The sequence below is a fragment of the Tyto alba genome, unplaced genomic scaffold, assembly GCF_018691265.1.
Source record: "Tyto alba isolate M040663 unplaced genomic scaffold, T.alba_DEE_v4.0 Super-Scaffold_16, whole genome shotgun sequence".
Taxonomy (NCBI): Eukaryota; Metazoa; Chordata; class Aves; order Strigiformes; family Tytonidae; genus Tyto; species Tyto alba.
Window position 1 is genome coordinate 25312125 of NW_024881278.1, and position 14189 is coordinate 25326313.

A 14189-nucleotide genomic window follows, 5' to 3' on the forward strand; every position below is an offset into this window, starting at 1 on the left:
CTTTGTATGGTGGGATCCCAGTTGTATTCTTGTATGTTCTGGAACCGGAGAAGACACAAAATAATCTGCAGAGCATATTACTTTAGCTGCACAAACATGTCTCTGAGTAGAGTTGGCCTAAAATGTTATCGTATTGCAGGATACATTCTTTATGATCTTTTCTGGCTTATTGGAAGATGATTGTGTGCAAAGAAAACTATAGCAGAATTCTTGTGAATTGGGAGGGTCGAGTTAAAATAACCAGTGCATTAACAGCTGAGGAAAACTGTTTCTTCTAAAGTGCACAGCCAGGGCTGGTTATTTACCATGTTTCTTCTGAGAGCGGGAAGAGTGTGTGTTTGCGTGTGCACTGTGCGCACACACGTGTCTGTGTGTGGAGGTGAGAATAAAATTGCTGACTTGCTGCTGACATTGATTCTTTACTTCATAGCACTTCTTTGTACATTTCGCTAAACTATCTTGCTTGGACTCTAACAGCATTGTCTAATCAGCCTTTTTTATTTCCTCCTCCTCCAGTCAGCATATGCTGTGTCAGTACTCAAAGAGTGTGCTAAACTGCGACCTACAGATCCCACCGTTCCTCTTCTGGCTGCCAAGGTCTGCATTGGGTCGCTGCACTGGGTAAGCAAGCTGATGCAATTCTTATTATGTAGTGGATCAGATGCTGCAGTGACAGTGCCACAGTGTAGTTGCAGTGAGGAGAAAGGGAATCCCTGTTAAAAATCATACACGCATGCCTTTTAAAAAAAAAAAATTAAAATCACAGCAAGAAATTTTATGGCGAGTCACTGAAACGTGTTTTGCTGGCACATTAAGCAGAGGAGGGGACAAAGCCATAATAGCCATTCTGGGGACTGCTTCTTCAACTGAGTGTCAAGTTGAATCAGCCAGTCTTGTAACCCCTGGAAGAAAAAAGTTAATTATTAAGTGGACTGTTAGACAGTTCAGGTCTGCTGGATGACTCGGTCCTTTGTTCTTGAAGTTGCTGTGTCAGTGTTTTCTTTTCTGGATGTGTTAATGTATGCCCCAGAAGCAGAGTGGGAGTGGAAGTCTGTGCCTGTGAAATTCTGATTATCCCAAGGAGGAGAAACATCTGTCAGTCTCTTGCTGCTTCGTTTAATTAATTGAATGGCAGCCTGCTGTTTTCAACTGTCCTCACCACGAGGTGTCCCTGCAGTCAATGAAGGATTATAATTGCTAATATAAGTAAAACAAAGGTGCAAGAAAGAATGAAATAAAGTACCAGAAGAATCTGCCCAGATCTTGGTACAGAGTTATAGGGGCCAGATTTGCTGCTGTGTCCCCCCTTGCCCCTGCCTCCCCATCCTCTATGTCCCTATGTGGTAAAAGTTGGTATTGAGCTAAAGGTAATTGAATTGTACCAGTTTACATGCTACAGTGGCATCAGCAAAGAGATTTGGTTATGTATGTTTTTGAATTAATTATACTGTCCAAACTATAATGGTTCAACTTGTATGTGAGTCAGCAAAAACTGGGAAGTATCTTGTTCTAGGAAAAAGTCTTTCAGGTCTGAGGGTCTTGAGGGAATCCTTGCTAAATTACCAAATCTACCTCTGTGTTCTGTATAGAGCAATTTAACTCTATTGTACCCTTAGCTCAGTGTCTAAATTTTGAGGGCTGAAAGTCATTCAGTGATATAAAATAACGTTCACAGTCAATGTTATTTTTTTTTAAATAAAGCAAAAAGGGTTTTTTTTCTGATTCTTAGAGATGTAACTTGTGGCTTTCATAATGTTTTAACTGTGTTGAACATTTTTATTAGTATCTCTGACAAAGTTTTCAAATCAAGATCAACTTGTCATTAGTCTAAAACGTCAGGAAGTATATTGATAACTTTTACTCTGTAGGCTCTGAAGCTAGAGGAACTTCATGGTCTAAATTCCTGCATTCACTTAAAGCCATAGTGGGGGACTGAAAGACCATGACAACTTCCCCTGGTAATTTGGCTGTCTTGATTGCCAGGAGGCAGAGGAAAAAAAAAAAATAACAACAACAACAACAAAACAAAACAGCAGAAAAATGTGAGGAAAATCCTTTCTCTGAGATCAGGCTAGCTTTTGCCTATGAGCCTGAATTTCAGTATAGGATGCAAACTTGGGATCTCTATCCTGCAAATAAATCTTTTACTCTTCTGCCTTCCTTCTCTGTGAACAGCAGTCCAACAAGGGGAAGGCACTGGGGCCATGAAGCAATGAGGGAAGACACTCTGTTGGACCTGGTATTTACAAACAAGAGAGAACTGATTGGGAATGTGAAGCTTGGGGGCAGCCTTGACTGCATTGACTATGAGGTGGTGAAGTTCAGGGTCCTGAGAGAAGAGAACAAGGCAAATGGCAGAATGGTCCATTCAGGCATTCTTTGACTGACTGCTTCTGAACGCAAATAGTGGCTTTAAGAAGGCTGTGGTCTCTTCATACTTGCTAAGCATGAAGTTTTAATGGAGGCACTCTACCAAACATTGGGTCATTGATGTGTGTTGGGGTGAAAGGACAAGGTTTCTAGACTGTGAGAAAAGAAATGGCATAGAATTCTTTTTCTTTCAAGTGTTACCCTGATGTTTATGCAGGACTAAATTTCAAACGGTGCCATTAATCTGCTGACTGTGATGAATGAGGAGTTAAATGTGAAATTGCAAACCCAAATTGAAGATGCTGCTATGCCAGGAAATGGTCAAAGTCAGGATTTGTCATTCTCATTGGTGCTTCTCTTTGGATCTGCTAGCACAAATAGCATATAAAAAAATACCTTGTTATAGAGACACTTAGAAAAGATGGTGAGCCTGTAATTCAATCCCAACTCTGTACTCAGGCAGTCTAATATTTCCAGATTCTCATATATGACAGAGCAATAAAGCAACAGCCTAACCCTAAAAAATAGGAGAAAGAAGGGGAAAATGAGCTGGTTTTGATTATTGCAAAGTAAGAAGGTTTTTTCTTCTGTCTACTGCTTCTTGTGTGAAGTACTTTTCAGTGTTATTCAGTCAGACCCTGGCTCAGAACTGGGGTGCAGTGTGAAATACAAACACGATTTCACAAGAGGGTAATTTTACTGCAGTTATCTAGAGCGCAACCTGATGAACTAAAACCAAATTAAAAATATTCTCCCCTCTTCCTTTCACTCAGTGGCTTATGCTCAACCCTGATACCAAACTTGATGATGGTATAGAGGAGTTTTAATTAAGGGGAGTTAGAGGGAAATCAGAGTAAATTTTAAAAGAACTGAAATGATAGATTCCCACATCTCATAGTCAAAGGGATGCTTCTGATATTACTGGCAAACTCCCGTGCCTAATAAAGACCTTCCTGCTTAGCAGAGCTGTTTTTCTAAATGTCATCCTCTACAGTAATTATTTGCATTTAAATTACATGGCAATCAAATCAGAATTGAATCATTTAAACTGTAAGTGAACAAGCTGATCAATGCCAATATAAATAGAAAGGGGGATAGACATGGCACAGGAACAGTGTAATGGACAAATACTAACAGTTGCAAATACTCAAATATATCTTGCTTTTCAAAACGTATAAAATATGATTAATTTTTCAACTAGGAAATATATCTATGTACTTGATTGTTGTCTAGGCAGGAAAAGGATGAAATCAGATAACCATTTATCCAAATGAAACAGCTGATTTGTGTCCTGCATCTGTCTACTATGTGCTTTTGGTGCAGAGTTGTACTCAATTTGTTATGGTCCACGGACAAGCAGTACTTCAGTCTTATTTCAGTTACTAGCAATAAAAAAAACCCCAAAACATTCATTCGGCTGGATAATTACAGAATGTCATGAGGAGCACAGAACAGTTTCTTTTCTGATTAATCTAGTGGTCGTTTAATTCGCTTTGCTGGCTTTGTACATGGTGTCTCAGCACACTTTAAGAACCAGGGAAAACAAAAAATTAATTGAAATGTACCGTAGTGATTTACAGCATTGAGGATGCACATCTATGAATAATCTCTCAATGCAGAACAAATCAGAGTAAAAAACATGCATACATTCATACTGTGTCATGCAAATCAATATATAACAGAGCCTGATGTGGAAAAGAACTAAGTGCCCCCAGCTTTTGTTGTGACAGTATGACCAGATTATTAGCTGATGAAATTGGCACTACTCCACAGTCATATTACTGGTGCCATGCTGGCTTACATCAGCAGATGATCTGCCCCATCAGCCAGTAGCTTTCAGGACTGGGCCTGTAGTAAATGACTGAGTGATATCTCTGTTACCCTTTTCAGAATTACAGGTTTTCACAAATTTAAAAACAAAAACAAAAACAAAAAAAAAACACAACAACAACAAAAAAACCACAAACAAACAAAAACACAAACCCAGAGTGAACAGTAAATCAGTACTTCATTAATTCTAAATCTTATGCCACTTGTCTTGGAGGACCAGAAAAGCTCCAAAACTAGTGCACCTATATAGACCACAAGTCTCCTCAGGATGTGGTTGATCCTGTACTTAAAGCTCATGAGATACAGAAGTTTTCAGCAAAGTTGGAACTTTTATACTGTATCTAGCCCATTACACAGGTGTTTAAATGTCTTTGTAGTGGGCTCGGAATTACTTTTGAGGAATCATGCTGTCTAGCCTTCCAGTTTGCTGGGGTTTCAGCACACCAGTTTGCTGAACTCACACGTGAATGATTCTAGCAAGTGAACACAAAGGCCATTTGTGTTTAGCCAGCTGTCTTTTAGCTTTCCAGAATGTACTATGTAGTGTTTGACTACTGAAGTTCAGAGTATTGTTTTAAATTTTCATAGGAAAGTTGATGTAGCTTACAGTAGAATATGACTGTACTAAGGTTGTCCTGCCTTAGTCCACCATAAGTTCAGAGTTCCGCTTACTAAAAGGCTTGCTGCAATTTCCTCTTTCACTCAGCCTTCCCTGGCATGGCCTCAGCTGAATGCTCACTTGCCTATTTTGGCAGTGACTTTGAGTTGCAGCGTGAATTGTTATTTTTAATATTTTAATAGTACAGTACTGTCAATTTCACTACTAATCTGAGTTCTTCAGGACCCTGTAATGGCAGGTGTTCTGAAAATACTAAAGCCAGAACTTCTGCCTACAGTCAAGTGTTAAATACGGAATTTCTCCATTTTGGGATCTGTATTTAAAGGCATTTGGGGTTACTATCATCCTTTCTTGTGCCTTTTACTCCACTGATTTCAATGAAGGCATGCTGAAGACTGTAAATACACATAGAGACAAAGGGACTATAGTCCTAGAATAGGCTTGAATCTTCTAGGACTCTGGTCTGACAGAGTAGGAAGACATGAGGCATGTTCTTACTATTTTCATTGCCTCACAGTTGATACAACAGAAATAGCATTATGCTAAACTTGTGTAGCACCAAATGATGCCAGTATTATCAGCTAGCATGAGCTTTTGGAGGGACTTCACCCCATGGCAAAAGCTGCAGTGCAGGGTGGTGGTGTGTCTGTCATGTTTCCCTCATTTCTTTTAACTTACTGATCTTTGTGTGCGTGCACAGTTAAATGCTCTGCTCCAGCACTTTCCTGGGAGAGCAGAGATCTGGCCATCAGTGAGGGAAAGGCAGAAGAGAGTGGGGTCAGGCCAGGCCAGACCATGCATGTAGTCATAAAAAGCGAGTAAGACACACTGTGAGGTCAGTACATCATGGTGGGGGGCGGAGATTGGCAGGATGTAGATTTAGAGCTGCATACTTCTGAGGTAACAGCTTATCATTCATTACTTTCACAGACCACTTAATCCGAGACTGCTTCTCTCTCCTGTCTGTTGTTGACCCTGTCACTATAGATAATAAATGCTGTGCATGTGCTTGTGCCCAGTCGCCTAGGAGCCCTGGCGTTGCATGGAAATGCTTATGTCTTACTGCAGTATGAATAATATTGAAAGATCAAATCTAGTCCCATTATTTGAGTTATTCTGCCTGATGAGTGGACGCTCTAGAGGGCTGACACATCTCTAGGGCAAGAGGCTACTGACAAAGCAGTGAATGGTAAGGAGCTACTAGAGATTCCTTCCATCTTTTAAAAAGCATTCTTGTTTATATCACCGCTACTGTTACTGGGGCAATCCCAAGGGTTTTAGACATCAAAAGTGACCAAGAGTTTTGCCTTCTATACATCTCCCTTGTGAACAAACCACTCTTGCTACAGTGGAGGAAAGGCCCAAGTACTCCTAAGTGCTGGCGGCTAAGCTTACATGCAGAGTAAGTTGGTGGGTTTAGCACTGGTGACACATAGAGAAAATGCTGACTAGATAAGCAATAGAAAGCACAGGATTTTTTTCCCTGAGATATGTAACATGATTCACTTTCTATGCTGTAAACAGCTGTGGCACAAAACCTTTCCATTATGTTATGCCTTATTGGATCCTTTCTTCCTATTCATTTTTCCTTTTACTCTCTTTTCCCATTATTTAATTTTTTCTCCTCTTTGAATTAATCTCTACACCTACAACCCTGTATAATAAAAATGATAAAAGAGGTCAATCCAACTAGTTAACATTATGTGTAATTTTGCGTAGATACCCTGTCTGTAGGATTTGGGTCTTAAGTGCTTGGGTATCAGTCTCACTGGTGTCCAGAATCCCCAGCTTCACTAACCTTGTCTGCTGTCCTAAGTCTAGTGTGACTTGATGTGTTTCCTGCCTCCTCCCTTGTGCGCTCCTTTTTTGGTGCAGCAAGGTGCCATTTCCATGCTGCTGTGCATCATCGATTTGCTTGTCCTCAATTGTTCTAAATCCATGCTGGTGAGACTTGCAGCTCCCATTTACAATTCTGAAGGGTGTTGATTCAGTGGGGTAGGGCTTGAGCTTTTCTAAAAATGAAGTTGGGTGGCGATAGGCCAGGGGACAGCACCTGCTGTTCCCTGCTCCCTTGTCAGTATGCCCCCAGGCTTGGCTCCAGCACACATCAAAACCTTCGGTCAAATAACAAGGGTGGCTGGAACAGCCACACTCTGTTTCAGGGAAAACATCCCTCAGGGTTACACAGCTAACAACTGTTCCTTTTCCATCAAAGGTGATGGAGGGGGTGGAAAGAGGGGGGAAAAAAAAACAAAACAAAACCCAAACAAGCAAAAAACAACCACTCCACAGTATTACAATCTTATCAGTGTCAGCTCACAGTTTGGCAGCCTATCTCTCTCCAGGTGCCAGGTGTGTGCTTGTTGTGGGTGTGGTGGAGTGGTTGCTTAGTTAGTGCTTCCAGGTGCCGCCTGACTGTTTATACAGCTTCAGTTCCAAATACAAAAAGTTCCTTTTAGGTTGTTTTTCCCTCACACCTGCTTTCTGAGCTTTCTTCTGGGCAGGTTTCAGAGGCAGGGAACCTCTCCCTGCAACCTGTGGTGCTGCCCATCTCTCCACCAGCTATTCAGTGCAGAGTATGCAGCAGAATGTAAAGGACAGTAAGGGCCGAATCAGAGGTATATCTGTGTGGCTTTGAGACTTTGTTTTTTGCTTGCTCCTGAGAGAATAACAAATAACAATTTTAAGGAAAACTATTTCAAGCTGTTACTGGCACTCTTGATGCCCAAAGAAATGTCTCGTCCATGGTGTTGGGAGCTGCCATTGGTGCTGCTAGTGACCAGGTAAGAGCAGTACGCTGTGCATTTCCCAATCACGGGGTGACACTGTGCAGTGCCTGCTGTGTGGGAGGACATGCGGCATCCTGTGGCATAGAGCTTACTAACAAGGGCCTCTAAGTTGCAACAAGAAGTTTTGAACCATGTTCCTTGCCCTTGCAATGCAGTGTTGTGTCACCTTAAGACCAGGGTCATCCTCTGAAGTTAATGAAGCATTTAGGTTCCCTTCATATCGAGGTGGGCCCCTGGCTGTACAGTAGCAGTAGGAATGGAGATCTTGATTCTCCTGATAAGCTTTCTGCCACTTAGCTCACTTCTGTGTGCCTGGAGCTCACAACTTCGGGGTGTCCCAGAGGGTGAGACTTCACATACCCTGCACCACATGGGGGAAGGAGAAAGGGGGGATCAGCTCCTGCTGCTTCAAGTCATGTGGCAGCATGCAGGAGCTGCTGCTGGGAGCGGTTGTGTCTGGTGGGACTCCAGAGGGGTTGACGCCTCATTTGGAGGCTTTCCCCCTTCCCTTTCCCACCGCTGCAGCACAGAGTGGAGACATCTCACATGCTTACAGACCCCCATGGACACAGTTTTACTGGCAGATCACAGCTCAGGCTCACTACTGGTCCCTCACTCAGGTGTATGGAGAGGGAATTTTCATTTGGACTGCAACCCGGTAGTCCCTTCAATTTAGTTCGTAGCCCCAAATATGCCCCAAGGGGGTTATTCCTGTTTCAGTTAGCAGTTTCCAGATTTGTAGTTGACTAGGCAATCAGCAAGACTGATGCACTGGATAGTTGAAACCTCATAGTGGGTGATGTGAGTGAAAGGTTTGGCTGTTCACACTTGCCCAGAGAGATTGAGGAGTAGGAGAATGGGAGAAGAGGAGGCAGATGGCAGCCACAGCAGGGCTGGCAAGGAAAGCGGCTGAGTGCTGTAAGAAGGAAAAGTCAATGCTCTCATAAACAGAGCCAGCTGTGCTGGAGTTTGCAAGGCCACTTATTTTCAAAGCAGCCTGCAGCTGACCCAAGTTTACATTTGTGATAATCTTTGTGGCTGGTCAGAGTGCCATTAGTGTTTAGTATAAATAAATGTTTACAGGAATGTTTGTGCTAGATGTGCTCTTTCAGCCATTCTGAAAAGTTGTGGGTTTAATTATTTATACAGTAGATTAATTTGACACTCACAGGTGGCCCTGGATAACTGGCAGGCAGGAAAGCTGAATGGTGTGCTGCTGATTTATGCAGCATAGGCCAGCAGTCAGAAACTGGAAACACCATTAGGTGACCATTCAGGGTAACAATGGAGCAAAATCTCTCCAATTTTAAATGTCTCCATTTCAACTCCAAACCTCTCATTTATTCTCTTTTTTTCATACATTCTACCCACCTCTGCCCTTGTTTGTTAGTCATTAGAACTCCTTGTATAGCTCTTTTCTTCATCTGATGGAGACTTCTTGGATGAAAGTGTGTGTGGGGAGAAGAGGAGAAACAATGAAGAAAGAGAGTTGGAATATAGCTGTTTATTGTGGCAAAAGAGGTGCATAATTAATTTTCTGGCTGCAGAGATTTTGTCTTACATAAAAGTTCCTGAGGGCTGAAGAATTCATTTATTGTTTCATGGGAAGGGTTTGTTTTTTGGTTGGTGGTTTTCTTTTTTTTGTTGTTGTTGTTGGTTTTTGTTTTGTTGTGTTTTTTTTTTTTTTTTCCCCTCTCCTGTGTGGCAAGTCATGGGACATTTTCTTCTTCCATTGTCCTAGGCTCTGAACTAGAATGCTCTTCAGTATGTGGCAGGGAAGTCAGTAGGACTACTCACAGGATTAAGAAATCTCCTGGAACAAATACCAGTCTTCCTGATGTGATCAGAGTTTAAAGGGTCTCATCTGAGCATCGCTGAAATCAGTAAAACTATTTCCAGTGTTTTCAGTGGGTTTTGGATTATGCCATTAAAGACAGTCCTTGCAATTTAGTTGGTAGCCCCAAGTTATGCCCCAAGGGGGTATTCCTGTTTCAGTTAGCAATTTCCAGATTCATAGTTGACTAGGCAAAGACTAGAATACTTTTAGGGAAGAGTTTGATGATAAAATATACAGTGGTCATTGGGCTGACTGATCTGAGGTTTCAGAAATTTGGGAGCTGTTGGTCTACATCTCGTTTGAATTGTATGGTCCCAGGGAGATGTACAAGTGAGGAAAAGACCGAAGCAATGGAGATTGCTTCTTCTCTTGCACTTCTTAGCCTTTCTTTATGCTTGCATTAACAGTAAATTTTTTTTCTCATGTTTGATATGATCTAATAAATACCAGATCTTTTGTTTATGAAGCTGTTAGTTAATGTTGTCACCTGAATGTCTTCAAGTGATGTAACTAGGAGGCCCACTGACTGGATAGTATATCAAATCCAGTAGATTTTGTTCATAGGTAGCATATTAACAGATCACTGCAGAAGGGAAGTTTCTGGTCTGCTGGTACGTTTTGATTCCAGCTCATTATGGGTGACTCCTTTTAGATGTTAAGGAACTATAAGATGAAGTCTGACAAAGCTGAGTATTAAGAGAATGCATTTCAGTTATGTCTGCAGTACTTGTGTCTAAAGCAGTTGGATTTCAGACAAAAGTATATTTCCTCAACATTAAATAACTCCATCCCAGAAAGTCAGTCCTCATGTAATAAAAGTTTATAAAAGGACAATTTTTTGGATGGTGTCATGGTGTCTGATTCTTGATTCGGCATGGCTGATTATGGTTGACAGGATCTTCAGACTATCTTGTACAGAAATTAGGTCTTCCTGTAGGCTTTGACTTTCAAGCGTTACTTACAGCCTTTGCCTTTAGCTCTCCAACCTACACTTTTCCAGGTATGTACAGTCTACAGGTCTTAGTCTTTTCTACTTACAATGGGTGAGTGATGTTAATGAAAAATTAAGGGTTAGAGGAGGAATGCTCTATCCTGTAATCAAATTACTATTTGTTTAAAATTATCACTAGCACAGAGTTTAAAAATACTAAAGTTTTATATTTTCATTAGACTTGGATCCGTGTGGTTAGCTGGAAAGGAGGGAGCAGTCTGTAGTGTAGTAGAAGAGACCAACTTACGTATTTCACCATTTTGGAGGCTGATCCTGAGAGGTGGTGACTGCTTTCTCTTCCTGTTACAATCTGTAATATGAGATGCATTTTCAAGGAAACTGTGTCTTTGTAAAAGATGCAAAATGCGGCTAGAGCAGCATGAACTGCTAAGGTAGTGTGGTATTTTGGATCAAAGTGTGTGTCTTGAATTTGCTACCTCCTCCCTGTGGTAACAGAACTGCAAGCAGCAGCTGAACTGGGTTTGCAGTGAAGTGCTTTCTTGTTTTATTTGTGTAATGTTTTGAAAGGAAGTAAAATTTTCTAAAGTTTAAAAACATCCTACAGCAAAACTAGATGGTCTTTTGAAGGAAGAAACTTGTTACACCTTTCAATGTACTGCTAGGATAGTATGTAAGTAGTCAGTTGGGCCAACATTTGTATTTAAGGTTGCATGATTGAAGTGCGCCTGAAGGGAAATATAAAAATAAGATAGTGTTCTTCATTAACCTTAAACATCTGGAAATAGTTTGGGGTGGATGTTTAAAACCAAAACCTTATCAAAACGGCACGTGCAGCCAGGTCTGCTAATCTGACCACCTACGTCCTTCTTTCTCTTAGCGTTTTCTGTGATCACTGAAAGCCCCTGTATGAATGGCTCTGGGATCACTTACAGCTAAGGTTAATGGGATAATCTTATTGAAGCAAGAATAGAGGAAATGACTCTAAGTCTCAGCTTACCTCTTTTGCAGCTGGAAGAAGGAGAACACTTTGCTAAAATGGTGATAGACTTGGGTGAGGATGCTGGAGAGTCCTTAGCAAAGGGTTACCTGGCACTGGGCCTGACATATAGTCTTCAAGCTACTGACGGTGAGTTACCCTGTTTGTCAAGTATGTATGGAAAGCAGCTGATCAAAGTCTTCAGTGCAAGCAATGGAAATTTATTAGAAACTGCTTTTAGTGCTGACTGGGCATGAAAAACAATCAGACTGCATAACAAATGGGGACTGTTCACCTGCTCAGAGAACTGTCTTCTGTGGTAATAAAAAGTGAAGTTTTTAGATAAAGGAAGAAATGCAAATCATTACTTAGGAGGTGATAATCTGACTGTAGCCAACAATGCTTGGTGTGCTTTACTTGAATATTTTTAATAGATTTCTTTCACTTATTTACACAACAAAAAGTCAGACTTTCCATCTATTTTCATATTTTTGTCACCCACTCGTAAATCACATAAAGAAATACAATCCAAGAACTGGAGTCAGAAATGCCTGACTTCAGTTCCTGGCATGATACTGATTCCCCACAGAGATTCAACCTCTCTGTGATGTCATTTCTTTCTCTGCTTAGAAGTAAACAAGATAAAAATACCTACCTCACTGGTACATGTGGATGTTGACTAGATACAGACAACTGAATGTAAGAAGTATTTTATTTTAATGCTGCTTGCTTGGGTTTTGAATGACTGGACAATGGACCCCTGCAGATTTGGTGCTTGGTAACAAGAAGGGCTTGAAGTCCCAGTGCTTGGGAGAGTTCTAGCTCTGACCTTCATCAGGCTCACAGGTGGGAAGTCTTTGTTTCTTCTACAACCTCTAACATAGGTAGAAGGCCTTCTAACATAGTTTCTTTGAATAATGGCTGAGCTAGTGTATTTCCTAATCAATTTGTCAGTCCTGCCCACATGCAAGCAATGGCTTTTCTGTCAGATGGGTCACACAGAAACAAACCGCCTTCTTCCAGAAAATGAACCTGAAACAAAGCTGAAATGGTGGTATGGTATCATGGAAGTATGCTGGCCTTGCATGTTACACCAGAATTCTGCAAGGCATGTGTTTGAGGAAGTGGCACGTGTATGAGGAAGTGCCCTGTGCTCTTCAGTAGTGCAAGTCGGTGTATTTTTTCAGCCAACTATATCTGATCAGCTGTTCTCAGAACTTCCTTCCAACATGGAGGTTAGCAGGCACTATAGCTCTCTTCAGTTCTCCATTTCTCTGCCTCAGAATAGTTCCCCCTAGAAAGTTTGTGTCAAGAAACACATGTCCTTCCTAGCCTGAACTTTCTCATAGATATATATATATGTATTTGTTTTAAATTCATTTAACACTGAGTTCTGCTTAACAGCCTAGCTTTTTAAGGCATTTTGCCTAGATCTTGTTTAAACTGTCCCTAACGTTATACAAGATTCCATAGACTATTTTGAGAGAGAGAAGGTTTTCTATGTTAGCCCTTTATGATCTATTTGTTATTCTAAGTATGAAAAGAAGGTGGTTTCTAAAGAATGGAGTTGTAGAGGCATGTGCTGTACTCTGGCTCTAAAAATGCTTTGATGCAGCAGAATGTGAGTTGGAAAGTTGGAAACTTCTTCTGGAAGAGAAGTCTTCTCTGTGTTTTCAAAAGGTTAGTTCAGGTGTTGTAATAACTGTCTTTTTTAATGTAAAAGAAACAGTCTTCACAACTGCCTAGGATTTTTTTTTTTTTCTAGATTAGTATCTGATTTATGTTGTGGAACGGTGGAATATGTGCCTTCTCATATTTCTAGCTTTTAAGTCAATAGGGCCAGTCACTCAGTTATTTGAGGGAAATCTGAAGAGTATAATTTCATCTTTCAGGTCATATTTTAATAAAATGGATTAAGTCCTTCAAAACCATACTTATAGTAATTATGAATATGGAACCAGCATTTTACTAGAAAATGTCAAATTTGCACTAACAAGACATTTGTCATTAGCATTGTTAAAAAATAGCTTATCACAGTGAGTAAGCAAGGGTAGAACATGCCGAAAGGAAGATAGCAACTCCCCTATGCAATCCTGCCTCATACTGTCAGTCTTGTTTATCATTGTGTTTATACCAGTTCATAGTGACATATGCAGACACACAGTCAAACATCTGTGTGTGTATGTGTATATATATGATTTCCATAACTTTCCACTTGAGCTGACTTCCAGTGAGTCAGCATTTTCAGTGGTAGCTCAGTGTTTCAGACATTTGACCAATTCCCTTCTAAAGCTTACAGCATTATATCAAGATGCCTTCCATCCAAGGTTAGGCTTTCTTACTTAATGTATCCTCCTGTGTGACAGAGGAGTTGTATTAAAGCCTTTTCTTTGTGATGCAAAAAGCACTTGCTAAAAAACTGAGTCAGAAGAGAGATTCTTGCCGAACGACACTTCAAAGAACTTGTAAATTGAGATTTTATCAAATGCTCCCACAACTATTAGATTTACTCCTGGATGAAATAAAGATTCCCTGAAACTTATGCTGGGTAGCAGTATGTGTAGCTTCCTTGTTCTTAAAGTCTAATTACATGTTTCTTGAAATAAGTCTCACTGTAGTAGCTGAAAGATGTGTCCTCAGAGGAAGTCATTGCCACTTTTGCCTCACTCTTAGAAGCACAAATCTCTTGTACAGAGTATTCATCTATTGCTATGCTAAATTTTCTGCAGATCTGTTCCCAATGGGTCAATGTCAACAGCAAATCTCTCTCTTCCTCTTGTAGTTCCAGTTTTGTCATAAGCTGTATTGTCAACTTT

At 40.7% G+C, this 14189-nt stretch overlaps 1 protein-coding gene across 4 annotated transcripts in view; it reads left to right on the forward strand.

Moving 5' to 3' along the window:
* The window catches only part of TTC7A (tetratricopeptide repeat domain 7A), a 178138-nt gene that overhangs the window by 53171 nt on the left and 110778 nt on the right, over positions 1 to 14189 (forward strand). For all 4 annotated transcript variants that reach the window (XM_032985268.2, XM_032985270.2, XM_032985269.2 and 1 more), the window contains 2 exons: positions 517 to 621; positions 11406 to 11523. In XM_032985268.2, coding sequence (XP_032841159.2) covers positions 517 to 621; positions 11406 to 11523 — 223 coding nt within the window. The remainder of the gene's footprint in view (positions 1 to 516; positions 622 to 11405; positions 11524 to 14189) is intronic.